Source organism: Bolinopsis microptera, chromosome 5, assembly GCF_026151205.1.
Source record: "Bolinopsis microptera isolate Bmic1 chromosome 5, MBARI_Bmic_1.0, whole genome shotgun sequence".
Classification (NCBI taxonomy): Eukaryota; Metazoa; Ctenophora; class Tentaculata; order Lobata; family Bolinopsidae; genus Bolinopsis; species Bolinopsis microptera.
In genome coordinates this window covers 6370780-6382154 of record NC_087076.1, presented here as the reverse complement: position 1 = coordinate 6382154, position 11375 = coordinate 6370780, and the positions used below count along the sequence as shown (strand labels likewise).

Genomic DNA, 11375 nt, shown 5'->3' with positions numbered 1-11375 from the left:
GGCGCGGCCCAGTAAGCCAATAACGAGCCATGGAACTTTTATAGTTAGGTCCTTAGGTAAGAGGACTTCGCTGCTTCGACGCGCCGCGCAAACTATCATTCTTATTTTGCATCGAAGTATATAGTGACGAGATATTTGCTATGTTAATTCGCAGAGCAACAATCTGGAAGGGTTGACATCGTTAATCATGAGTTCTTAGGCTTTTTTCTGCATACTTTAAAATATCTATATAGTATATATCATTATTTATATATACAGATTACAAAGATGGTAAATATTGCTAGTGTAGATAACTTTGTATTCGAAAGTTAAAGAAAGTTTGCAATTTTGCATTGTTGGCCATTGAAGCCCCAAAACTAACGTAACCCTTTATAAAAAGAAATTCAACATGCTGCATATTATATAAGTGCATAGTATAGCTCAACAATAAAAAGATTTGCCTCACGTTATGGGCCTGCCGCGCACGAGTGCTTACTGAATACTGAATAATGCTTTCGCCACAGTACTTATTACATATTAAATGAGATAACTTGCTCTATCCAGTAGTATCCAGAGCCCTTGCTGTAGCGCGCGCGCCGTCCCTGTTTCTTTACTTGTGAAACAAGCGCGCCGCGCCCGCAGAGGCGCGAAAGCACATGGTTAGGTGAGCACTTTTACTTTTTTAAAATATTAATCTATGGTGATTGGTGATTGGAGCGGTTCTTCAAAGATCTATCAGTCCGCTTGTTGATGATATCACTGTGTTAGATACAGACTATGCAGATGACATGGCTGTACTGGATAACAGCGAGGAAGGTCTTCAAGAAACAACTGACCTTTTGTGTATGTATGGTGCCCAGGGAGTTCTCAGAATCAATGGTAAAAAGACTGAGGATATGGTCATTGGTAAAGCAACCTCTCAACGGCCATACATGAAAGAAGCCACAGTGAAAGCTTCCGGAGCCTTCAATCAACTGAGTAATATATGGAAAAACCGCAACATCCAGTCTTATACAAAGATCAGGATTTATAAGGCAGCGGTTTTGACAATATTGTTATATGGTAGTGAGGTTTGGAACACAACCAAAAAGCAGCTACATCGCTTTGAGGTGTTCCATCAGCGTTGCTTGAGGAGAATACTTAGGATAAGATGGCTCGATCGGGTTAGAAACACTGAAGTGCTGGAGCGTGCAAAGATAAATCCAGTAGAGACGTTCATAGGAGCAAACCGCCTGCGTTGGTTTGGCCATGTCACCAGAATGCCAGACACTAGGCTTCCTAAGTACCTGCTTAACTGGACCCCTGCGCATGGGAGAAGATCTAGGGGCCGTCTAAGAAAGAACTGGATGAAATGTTTGCTGGAAGATGCTGCAGCGTTTACAGGAAACACTGACATAGACCTAGAAGGAGCGAGCGAGATGGCTAGTGACCGAAAACTTTGGAGGGAGATGATACGTCACAAACGGGAGTTCATTGGTGCAGGCCACTCGAATGATTGAGGAGACCTAATCAAGTACAAGTAAGTAAGATTGGTGTAAAAAAGTGTAGTGTACCTCCCCCCCCCCCCCCCGTTTTACTTCTTTCTACCAGAGATGCGAGATAAACCAGCTGGCTGGGTAACAGATTAAATGCGACTTTTCGATCACATTTCTAGTTTTCTATAAGCATAAAGAAATTTTCCTTATGCTTATAGAAAACTAGAAATCTCTCATCGTCTAAACCATAAACAAATTTCCCCACGCTGAAGCTGGCCTGCCACACACGAGTGCAAAGTGCGTTGCCACGAATTCAGAATTAAAAATTGGGTCTCATCATGACGATTGACTTAACGGTTGATACTTGTAAAATATTTATTCCAAGACCAAAAACCGTCGACGAGTCTAACTCGGCGCGCGTCTTGGTACGGTTAGGTTATAAATCACAAGTTGTGAGTAAAACTAAGTCAATTCATCAACAAAGAATCTTTTGTAAAATAAAACAATTGAATAGCATTGACAATAAATACATATACACTGCAAAATGCAAATCATACAAATTTTATCGTATTTCACGGGAGCAATGTTTTGTATTGAATTTTCAATGATCCATTGATCGCCAGTCGCCATGCAAAGAGTTCTCTCCAAAACTCAAAAGTTTTTGAAACTTATGTCTTAAGTCATGTGCATGTGATAAGGAAAAGCCCCTAAGTGCAAAGGTAGCCACCGAAAAAGTTACAAAATCCCGAAGATTGATTTTGTTGCAAATCTACGGTAATTATTATACGAGCCTATATTTATTCGCTCCTACTAAATCGCTCGCCAAAATTTTAAGAAAATTCTTGAGAAAAGGCCCTTTGGGTATGAAATAGATCTTTAGCGTAGGGTAAAAATGCTACCCTGGAGAGTTATGGGCAAAAAACCGTTTTGGTCACGTGACAGGCTAGTAAAACACGAATTCGATTGTTTAGGGCTCGGGTTAGAGTTAGGGTTGTGGTAAGGGTTATGGATAGCTTCGGGGTTATGGTTGGTACCATAAAAACCAAAGTTACGTGAAATTTTTGGGCGAGCGAATTAGTAAGAGCCATATCTATTATTCGTATACATTTTAATGAATAATCAAACCACTAAAAAATAGTAAAATCCTCGTCAATGAGATATTAGTCAAACTGAGCGTAAAATGAAAAAGAACTGCGAGTCTTGGTGGGTCCACCATAGGATACACAAAACAGTTGTTTAGTTCGACTGATTATCGCTAAACACTTGTCAGCTGAATATTATACATAGCAACACATGCAGAATTGCAAATTGTAATAACAGAAAATTCGAGTTGCCATGGAAACATGGGTATTTTCCTTGCAACCTGACCTTTGAATAATGTTATAAAATGATAAAAATTAGGGTCAACAACAACAATAGTCAACAAAGTCAAATTGTTGATCAAAGATGCTTTTGATTTCAAGTTTACTCAATTGCAGTCAATATCATCATCAGTACTCCCAAACTGTACAGTCACTTACATCACTCACTGTTTTTTAGTGTTAGTTGGTATAACTAAAAAATAAATTTCAAGCCTATATCAATATATAAAATAAATCCATCACAACGAAATAAAAAATCTTGTTAAATAGCTAGTCCTAGAATTGGCTAGAAGCTACACCTGATCTTCGCCCTCGCGCAGAAAAGCGTCGTCAAGCTCAGGTATGGATTGTTCTGGAATATCTCCCTCAATGAGAGGGTCTGAAATCTGTTTCCTGGGTTCAGGGCTCTCCTCGTTTAACGGATTATACTCCCAAGATCTGGGATGGGTGATCGGACTGAAGGCGTATCCGTTCTCCGGGGAGAGGTCTACATCCAGCATATCCCCAGGGGTGGAGGGAGTCCCCAGACTGGGCACGGTGCTGAGAGGACGCTTCAAGTTGAGTGAGGCACCACTGATACGGATAGGAGGGATGTCAGGTGGAGTGGCGGGCGAGTGCTCTATGAGAGGGGTCGCCCCGTTCCCAGTCACCGCAGGGGGCACTGTCCCGTTCAACACTGCGGGGTGGTCGCTGATCGCAGAGGACACCGAGCTCGGGCGACTCTCTATCGTGGCGTACTGAAGAGATATTGTGAATTAAAATGGTGCACTGGGGAGTTAAAGGGAATATGGAGAGTATAATAGTTAGGGATAAAAGGCATACATATAGAACGATCTGGGAACTAATTTGCCACAAGCATTTCTGTGCAGGGATATGTCGTCATTAGTCCAAGGGACAACCCCAACGAATTATTGTAGAATCATATCTGATGGTCACAACTAGCTAGAGCATATCTCCAGGCGCCCTGAGAAAAAACTTTAAAAATTTGTTTCTGTAATTAGGAAAGCACTCAGGAGACCTCTAGGTGGTGAAAAATGACCGTAATGGTCACATTATGGCAGGCGAATGAGGGTTTGAAAGTGCTCTGACTATCACGAATCGAGGTATTTTAATTTTTTGCAGTCCCTGGTATTTAAAGTGAACTTTCGTTTGGAAGGAATAACTAGTTGTGCCCATCAGATCTACAACTCTTCGGGGTGGATCCTGTGAAGAAAACAATCCTGCCCAGAAATGCTTGTGGTACATTAGTTCCCAGAAAATGTTCATAATGCCCTAAATAGAGTGGGAGTAAAAGGTGGGGTAGAAGAGGATCTAGGGATAATCAGTGTGGCGTACTGGGGTTTTAGGGGAATAGGAGTGGCGTACTGGGGAATCATAACGGGGAATTAACAGGCTGTAAATAATGCAAGTATTCAGAAGAGTTCGTCTCATTATCAGAATAAAACCCTATATTATTACACGAGCTGTCATCCCGACACATTTAACCGAATGATCTACAGTTATCAGAACATTTCACATAAGATTTTAAAAAGTTGGCAGCTCAGTCTTAGACACTGCATTTAGGGTATTTAGCCCAAAATAAGGTTATCAAAGTGCAGCATACAGGCAGCCAAAGACTTAGCAGTTAGCAAACCCCTAGGAGTGGGCGATGAATGCTGGGAATTCTGAGATCCCTCACAATCACACTCATAGAGCGGATCATAAAGGGGCGGGAAAGGAGGAGGGAGCTCTGCAGGCCAGGCTACCTGATCACGGGAGTGTTACATCTTAGTCACGTGGTTAAAATACAGCTTTCTCATTGGTTAGTTTGAATCACGTGGTTTTAATCTGATTGTTTAATTTGAGTCACGTGATTAAAATATAGTCGTTTAAATGGCTAATGTTTCATTACGAGGTCTAAATGTATCGCACTTCCAGACCCTCGTAGTTTATAAATAGGTGATGTACTGTAAACGGAACTATTAAACATTTGAGAGTAGAAAAGTAAAAATAAACCCCAAAGTTAGAGAAGTATATCTTACATCGTTGGAGTTTGAGAGGTAAGTGTAACGTTTGTCAGTGAGAAGAAGAGGTTTCTGAGAGTTGGAGCTGCAGAAGGAAGTGTTGTAGCGTCCCCCGGGGTTCGTTATCGAGTCGTCATCCGTACATCTGTTGTTCTGATTAACCTGGTTGGTAATCTGGTCACGTGTTAGAAACACATCAATCACAAGTCACAAATCAGCCAACAGTTATAAATTTAAGAGGACCCGCTACACCGAAAGAATCTGCATTTAACGTTATTTTTGGTCCATCGTGTAATGTGTATGATGCTTTATCAAAACGTGGACGTAGGCGTTCTACGTTCTAATTTGGAACCTTTTATCACTTTTTCCAAAATGACGCAAACATTCTTAGCCAAATAAGGTAAATAAACATTAACTACACGCCATAGGTGAAGCTGACATTAACCTGGAACTTGTGAGCTCTGTGGAAGAAGCTGAAACTAACCTGGAACTTGTGAGCTCTGTGGAAGAAGCTGAAACTAACCTGGAACTTGTGAGCTCTGTGGAAGAAGCTGAAACTAACCTGGAACTTGCGAGCTCTGTGGAAGAAGCTGAAACTAACCTGGAACTTGTGAGCTCTGTGGAAGAAGCTGAAACTAACCTGGAACTTGTGAGCTCTGTGGAAGAAGCTGAAACTAACCTGGAACTTGTGAGCTCTGTGGAAGAAGCTGAAACTAACCTGGAACTTGTGAGCTCTGTGGAAGAAGCTGAAACTAACCTGGAACTTGTGAGCTCTGTGGAAGAAGCTGAAACTAACCTGGAACTTGTGAGCTCTGTGGAAGAAGCTGAAACTAACCTGGAACTTGTGAGCTCTGTGGAAGAAGCTGAAACTAACCTGGAACTTGTGAGCTCTGTGGAATGAATTAGACTTGAGAGCATGGGAGTTGGAGGACAAGGAGTTGGTGATATCGTGGATACTGTTGTACCACCTCTTCCTCACCTCCGGCTTCAACACCACGTGGAACATGAATATAGAGAATCCCTGGAGGTAAAGGTAGTTAAATCACACCTTATCACACGCAACCTAGCTTCCTGCTTTTAATTAGGTGTAGAAACAATACAAATTAGCAGTGATCTCAATGTTAGCTGGTAAGAATTGATAAAACTCAGCTACTAACTTGAAGACCGTTGAGAATGATGAAGATGTACTGGAAGACGATTGAGGCGCTGCCGAAGGTAAAGGCGCCGATGAGCCAGGTAACTCCTAACACCACGAGTACACTGACAGTGGCTCTCAACTGTACAGATAGCTGGGGAATGTAGTGTGGTTAGTAGTGTGGTTAGTGGGGTGTTAGTGTGGTTAGTGGGGTGTTAGTGTGGTTAGTGGGGTGTTAGTGTGGTTAGTGGGATGTTAGTGTGGTTAGTGGGGTGTTAGTGTGGTTAGTGGGGTGTTAGTGTGGTTAGTGGGGTGTTGGTGTGGTTAGTGGGGTGTTAGTGTGGTTAGTGGGGTGTTAGTGTAGTTAGTGGGGTGTTAGTGGAACATTCCAGGTAACAACTTGAACAGCTGGGGTTTAGATGGTGGTAGTGGGAGATATATCTCCCACTACCACCAGGTAACAACTTAAAAGCAATTAGTTCGTCTACCTTTCCGAGTTGATTCTCCTCGTTCTCCGGTTTCGTACTGATAATCCTCCAAATCTTCTGTGTCACATAACCAAAGAGGACCATATTACAGGTGACAATGAGGAGGATAGGTAGTATGAACCCGTAGTAGAGTGTGTACGACTTTATCCAGCAGTAATTCTGCAGCTGAAGTGAGGTTTTAGTCACACCTAAAACATTAAACTATCGGAGGTAGGAGGTACAGGTGTAATAAAGTCTGTGCTACTCTGTAGTACCTACCAGTTTGATTTCTTTCTTCCATCCAAGCACATGTTCCAAAATTTAATAAAAAACTAAGTTGTTGAAAGAAGATCATCCCTTCCGTTCCGATTGCAAGTTGGACAGATGGTATGTAAATTTTAACGGACGCTAAAGTATTTAGAGGCTGACTACACTGATCTAGATAGGTGATGTAAAGGTAAATAGTTTGAGGGGGAAGTAATTAGCCGCGTTACGTTGGTTGATAAGTGTTAACTGTCCTAGGACAGCAGCTGACTGGTCTTTTACGGGTTATGTCATTGAATAGTTTGTATAAACCACTGTACTGCTTTGCACCAAATAAGTGATGTAATTAGTTTTTAAAACAGTGAGAATTTTCACTGAGTTATGTAATGCCATGTTTACTTATGTAATGCCATGTTTACTTATGTAATGCAATGTTTACTTATGTAATGCAATGTTTACTTATGTAATATTACTATTGTAATTATGGAAACTTTCCGGAACCAGTCTCAAAACTATAAAACAATAAGATTAAATAGTGCTCTAATAATTGACGTTTATTATTTAAAAACTAAGTTATGTTTGATGACACAAATATTCCTTCATTTAACACCGTTAGGAGTGTTGAAAATATTATTTTAGCGAGCAAGTGTTCAGTTGTGTTCAAGGGATTAAAAGTGTGCTCAGTAATTACATTATATTTAGAAATATTCAAAAATGTACAGTCCTCAAAACATGCGGTAAATAAATTTTTTAGATATTTGTTTATTTTGTTTTGAAAAAAACGTGAAAGAAGCACTTAAATTAATGTAATTTTGTGTAAGTAATGGCGTAATTACTAAACAATGTGAATGTAAAGTAGGATAAGAAATGTTAAGCAGAACTTACTTCATAGTAGTCGGCAGGATCATTAGAGAGAGCAGCGACCAGGAATCCTCCAGCTATAGCCAGAGGGACGGAGAATACCACAATCAGACACTTTGGTATGAAGTTAGGCGTGTAGCTGGGAAACACTTTTACAAACTGCAGAGGGGGTTACATGTTATAGTCTAGATAATAGTTAATAGTTACAACCTCTGTGTTATGATGTGGTGCGATGTTTGATAAGACAATGTATCAGTATCAGTACCAATAGTTGCAATACAGTATCAGTACCAATAGTTGCAATACACCAGAAAATATTGAAGACTCATCCGAATTACACGTTTCAAGTTTTCAGACTCGATATAATAAGATAATAGAAGCCATCTCCATTATCACTATGGTTATAACTATAAGTTTCAGACTGCATATCACTTTCGTCTCAATATTTGTAATAGATTTTGATGCATGACATATCGATGCAGTCTAAAAACATTTTCATCTAAATTTAAAGTTTCTACTTTTCAGACTGTTAACTCAACAGTAGTGTTATCATTACTTAAAGTTCCTAATTCTATGCTGCATCTAATTTTCATCTTGATATTTTCAGCCGATCTTGACACATGACATATTGCCAGATTATTTAAACAAAAAGTCAAGACACCACATCATATACAGTAAAAAAATGGAAGATGACGTCAGGATTTAGTACAGACGATAAAACATAAAGTGTAAATATGATAAAGTGTAAAAATAAAGTGTAAAACTGTAAAACTGTGTGTCTCACCTGTAGGTAGAGAGTATAAGCCTCCACGGCCATCCACACGAAGGCTGTCAGGAAGGCTAAGTGCATGAGGAAGGCAGATGTTATGCAGAGGGCACGTGACTGAAAAAAAGGGAACATATCAGTCTGCAGGTATCATCGTCACATATCCAGCTACACTATCGTAACCTCTATTTTTAATCTGGCTGTTAAGTTCTCTGTTTACCGTGGACTGTCTACTAGCCTTTCTACTGATTCCCCGCAAATGAGGTGAAACAAAGCACACTTGTTAGTTTTTACTTGTTTTCGCCAAATTAGTCTTTATACACCAGCCTCATGAAGTAGACTGAGGGTGTAAACTATCGTCACAACACTCAGTCGGAGAGAATCTGACACATTGTGTGCTGGGTCCCAACAGAAATGATCTGTTAGATTTAGAAAAACACACCGCAGAATGGTGAGCACGTCACAACACTATAGCACTGTTAGGTGAGTTAGGTAAGTTAGGGGAGTAAGAGTGAGTCTGTACCTGAGTCTGATCAATCCCGACCAGGAAGATAACGTAGCCCACAAAGAGGGATATTGAGAGATACACATGTATCTTAGTCATGTCCAGTCTCCACAGGGTCCTCTGTAGGGTTAGAGCCATTACCGTCAGGATCAGACCCACCAGGGACAGGAACAGGCACAGGTAGCTGATTGTGTTCATTATCTGGAGAGTGCAGATTATTAAGCACTGTCTGGCTTTCCTTGATAATAAGTTATCTTCTACATTGAAATGGGGCGAAAGATTGAAGTCTGAGATAAAAACTCGTTAATGTAAAAACCAGTTAATTTTTAATGGTTATTTTAAAAACTATTAACACAAGGTAAGACAGTATTTAATATTTTACTCACCACAGCATTGGTACCGACACTGTGAACAATAGTCTTAGCGTCAATAGTCATAATAACTGCAAAACTGGTCATGTGACTAGATCTACAGGTCACAGTTTTAGTATCGTTATCATATATAGACTCTAAACCGTCAGATAGCCACTGTCCGTCACTGTTATTGGAATAGTAAACACACCGGGCTATGGACGCGTCCTGGGGAGAAGGAGGAGGGTTAGAGGAGGAGAAGGATTAAAGGAGCGGAGAGACATGATAGGGTCTACTGAACTATTTCTAATGTTACTTTGTAAGAAATGTTAATCTAACGTACCGTGTTGATAATAGGGAAGACCAGTTGAACAGGGGTAGTGAGGTTAGAAACCTCCTCTCTGTCCAGCCCAGCTGATATTATAACAGTGTTGAGGAACTCCTCGCTTTGTTGGGTAGTATTGGTGTGTAGTTCCAGTGCAGCACCAATACTTAGCACCCTGCTCGTAAACAACTAGGGGACAAGAGAGTTAATATCATATCTTAGTTAAATACAGTATAAGTCGGTTATCTGGTTGGTTAGCAATTAATTAAGACGTTTTTAGTACGATAATTATGATATCCTTTAGTTACTGTTGATCTTTATTACTTACTTTGGGTGTAGTGTAGGCAATGATATAAGCTGATTTATTTGAAGATACAGTTGCTGCCGGTAAATTAAACTCAACTCCGTTATCGGAACTCAAACTGAAAAGAAGGTATAATAAAGACTAAATACAATTAAGACAGACCAAATATGAGTTAACTCAGAGAGCCCGTGTGACAGGGGAGGAGGAGAGGAGACAGTCACAACAGAGCGCGCCTAATATCAGCAGTAACCCACGGCGACCCAACTGTAACCCATGACAACCCATTGCAGTGAGACAACAAAGACAGGTATCTCATGTGACAGGTATGTCAGACTGGTAACTCACGTGATGTTGTGCAGAAGTGATGAACGAGCAGCTACTATGCGGATATTCTTAGTGTCCAGGGTTTGAGAATGGGTGTCCGCGACACTCCCCGCCACTTTCTCCAGCGAGTCTAGGATCCTGTCAGAGGTCCTGTCTTTTTGTTGGGATATGGACAGTGTTTGTTCGTCTACCTGAACAATGAGGAACTTTAAACTATGAAATAACTGCATATTTTAACAGGATTTAAGAGGATTCCCGCTGTAAAATTAAAGACGGATATCTTGACGCTCGAAATATCGTGATTTTGGTGACAGACTCTTAACAAAACTTTTACTGCTTTTCAGACTTTAGGGTAGCCTGCATGATTTTAAAAACGAGGCAAATCAAAACTACAACCTGTAGCCATGGACACAGGAAATAAACTCACGTCTAAGATATTACTAAGAGTTTGAGTAATGTTCTCTGTAGCTGAGGAGTTCTGCGCCTCCACTAGGTGCTCTATAATATCTGTTACCATGCCTACACCTGTATCATCCAACTGAAACCAAGATATGTCATCCCACCAATAGCTTTTTAAGACACTTGACAAGTCAAGCGATAAGGAATGTATCATATTATTGAATCATATTATCTATTGTTATCATTTATTGTTGCTGACAATTCTTTATGATAAAACACCTAGAATTATAATTATCGGAATACTTTTACAGAAGCCAAGGCTTGACAATAATTTAAAGATCAAAGAGTTCCTGCCCGGTAACTGCGCCATGTTGCGCGCTAAAGCATGACCCTGCGACACGATGACACTGCCAGTTAGTTAGTTACCTAACTAACTAAACTAACTAACTAAACTAACTAACTACAGTATCTGATCTAACTACCTCGTGTGAGTTATTAGTGAGGTCCAGGACCCTGGCAGCTATCTCCACTGCGTTATCTCCAGTAACAGCGAGTTCCCGGAGGGAGGAAAGCTCCTGGGTCTTTCTGTTTTCGTAGTTACAGCGCGACATGTCTGCGTCTGCCCACACTGGAGTTAGTCCGGCCGTCCCCGGGACACAGGTCCTACTGGAGTAACCCTGGACAACAGTGTTACAGTCAAAATGTTTCTTTTTGCTTTCAATAATACAACATTGTTTAACATTACTTGTTTTTAAGGAGAAGAGATTACCTAGTTTGCAAGGTGTTAAATGTCGGTCTGTTGGACTCGGAACTAAAAGTTGACGCCCGAAAACAGCCCTATAATTGTGGTGCTAGAT

General features: G+C 40.6%; 2 protein-coding genes across 4 annotated transcripts in view; one reads left to right on the top strand and one right to left on the bottom strand.

The window, feature by feature from the left end:
* Positions 1–767: 767 nt before the first annotated feature.
* LOC134815389 (uncharacterized) lies at positions 768–1478 on the top strand. The gene has a single exon (XM_063823922.1). It carries the CDS (start codon positions 768–770, stop codon positions 1476–1478), a length of 711 nt encoding a protein of 236 aa, XP_063679992.1.
* A 447-nt stretch (positions 1479–1925) lies between these two features.
* LOC134815331 (uncharacterized) overlaps positions 1926–11375 on the bottom strand; it is a 68495-nt gene continuing 59045 nt past the window's right edge. Inside the window, exons 19-33 of one of the 3 annotated variants that reach the window (XM_063823848.1) lie at positions 11001–11195; positions 10547–10657; positions 10141–10310; positions 9820–9913; positions 9510–9680; positions 9203–9394; positions 8835–9017; positions 8330–8428; positions 7570–7704; positions 6442–6606; positions 5976–6107; positions 5693–5839; positions 4837–4980; positions 2560–3552; positions 1926–2261 (exon numbers count right to left, since the gene is read on the bottom strand). In XM_063823848.1, coding sequence (XP_063679918.1) covers positions 3109–3552; positions 4837–4980; positions 5693–5839; positions 5976–6107; positions 6442–6606; positions 7570–7704; positions 8330–8428; positions 8835–9017; positions 9203–9394; positions 9510–9680; positions 9820–9913; positions 10141–10310; positions 10547–10657; positions 11001–11195 — 2382 coding nt within the window. In that variant the 3' untranslated portion in view covers positions 1926–2261; positions 2560–3108. Of the gene's footprint in view, positions 2262–2559; positions 3553–4448; positions 4561–4836; positions 4993–5692; positions 5840–5975; positions 6108–6441; positions 6607–7569; positions 7705–8329; positions 8429–8834; positions 9018–9202; positions 9395–9509; positions 9681–9819; positions 9914–10140; positions 10311–10546; positions 10658–11000; positions 11196–11375 lie in introns of those variants that run through there. The other 2 variants (XM_063823850.1, XM_063823847.1) reach the window with 2 other exon arrangements.

Coding starts and splice junctions, on each gene's coding strand:
- LOC134815389 (XM_063823922.1), top strand. CDS start 768: ATGGCTGTACTGGATAACAGCGAGGAAGGTCTTCAAGAAACAACTGAC.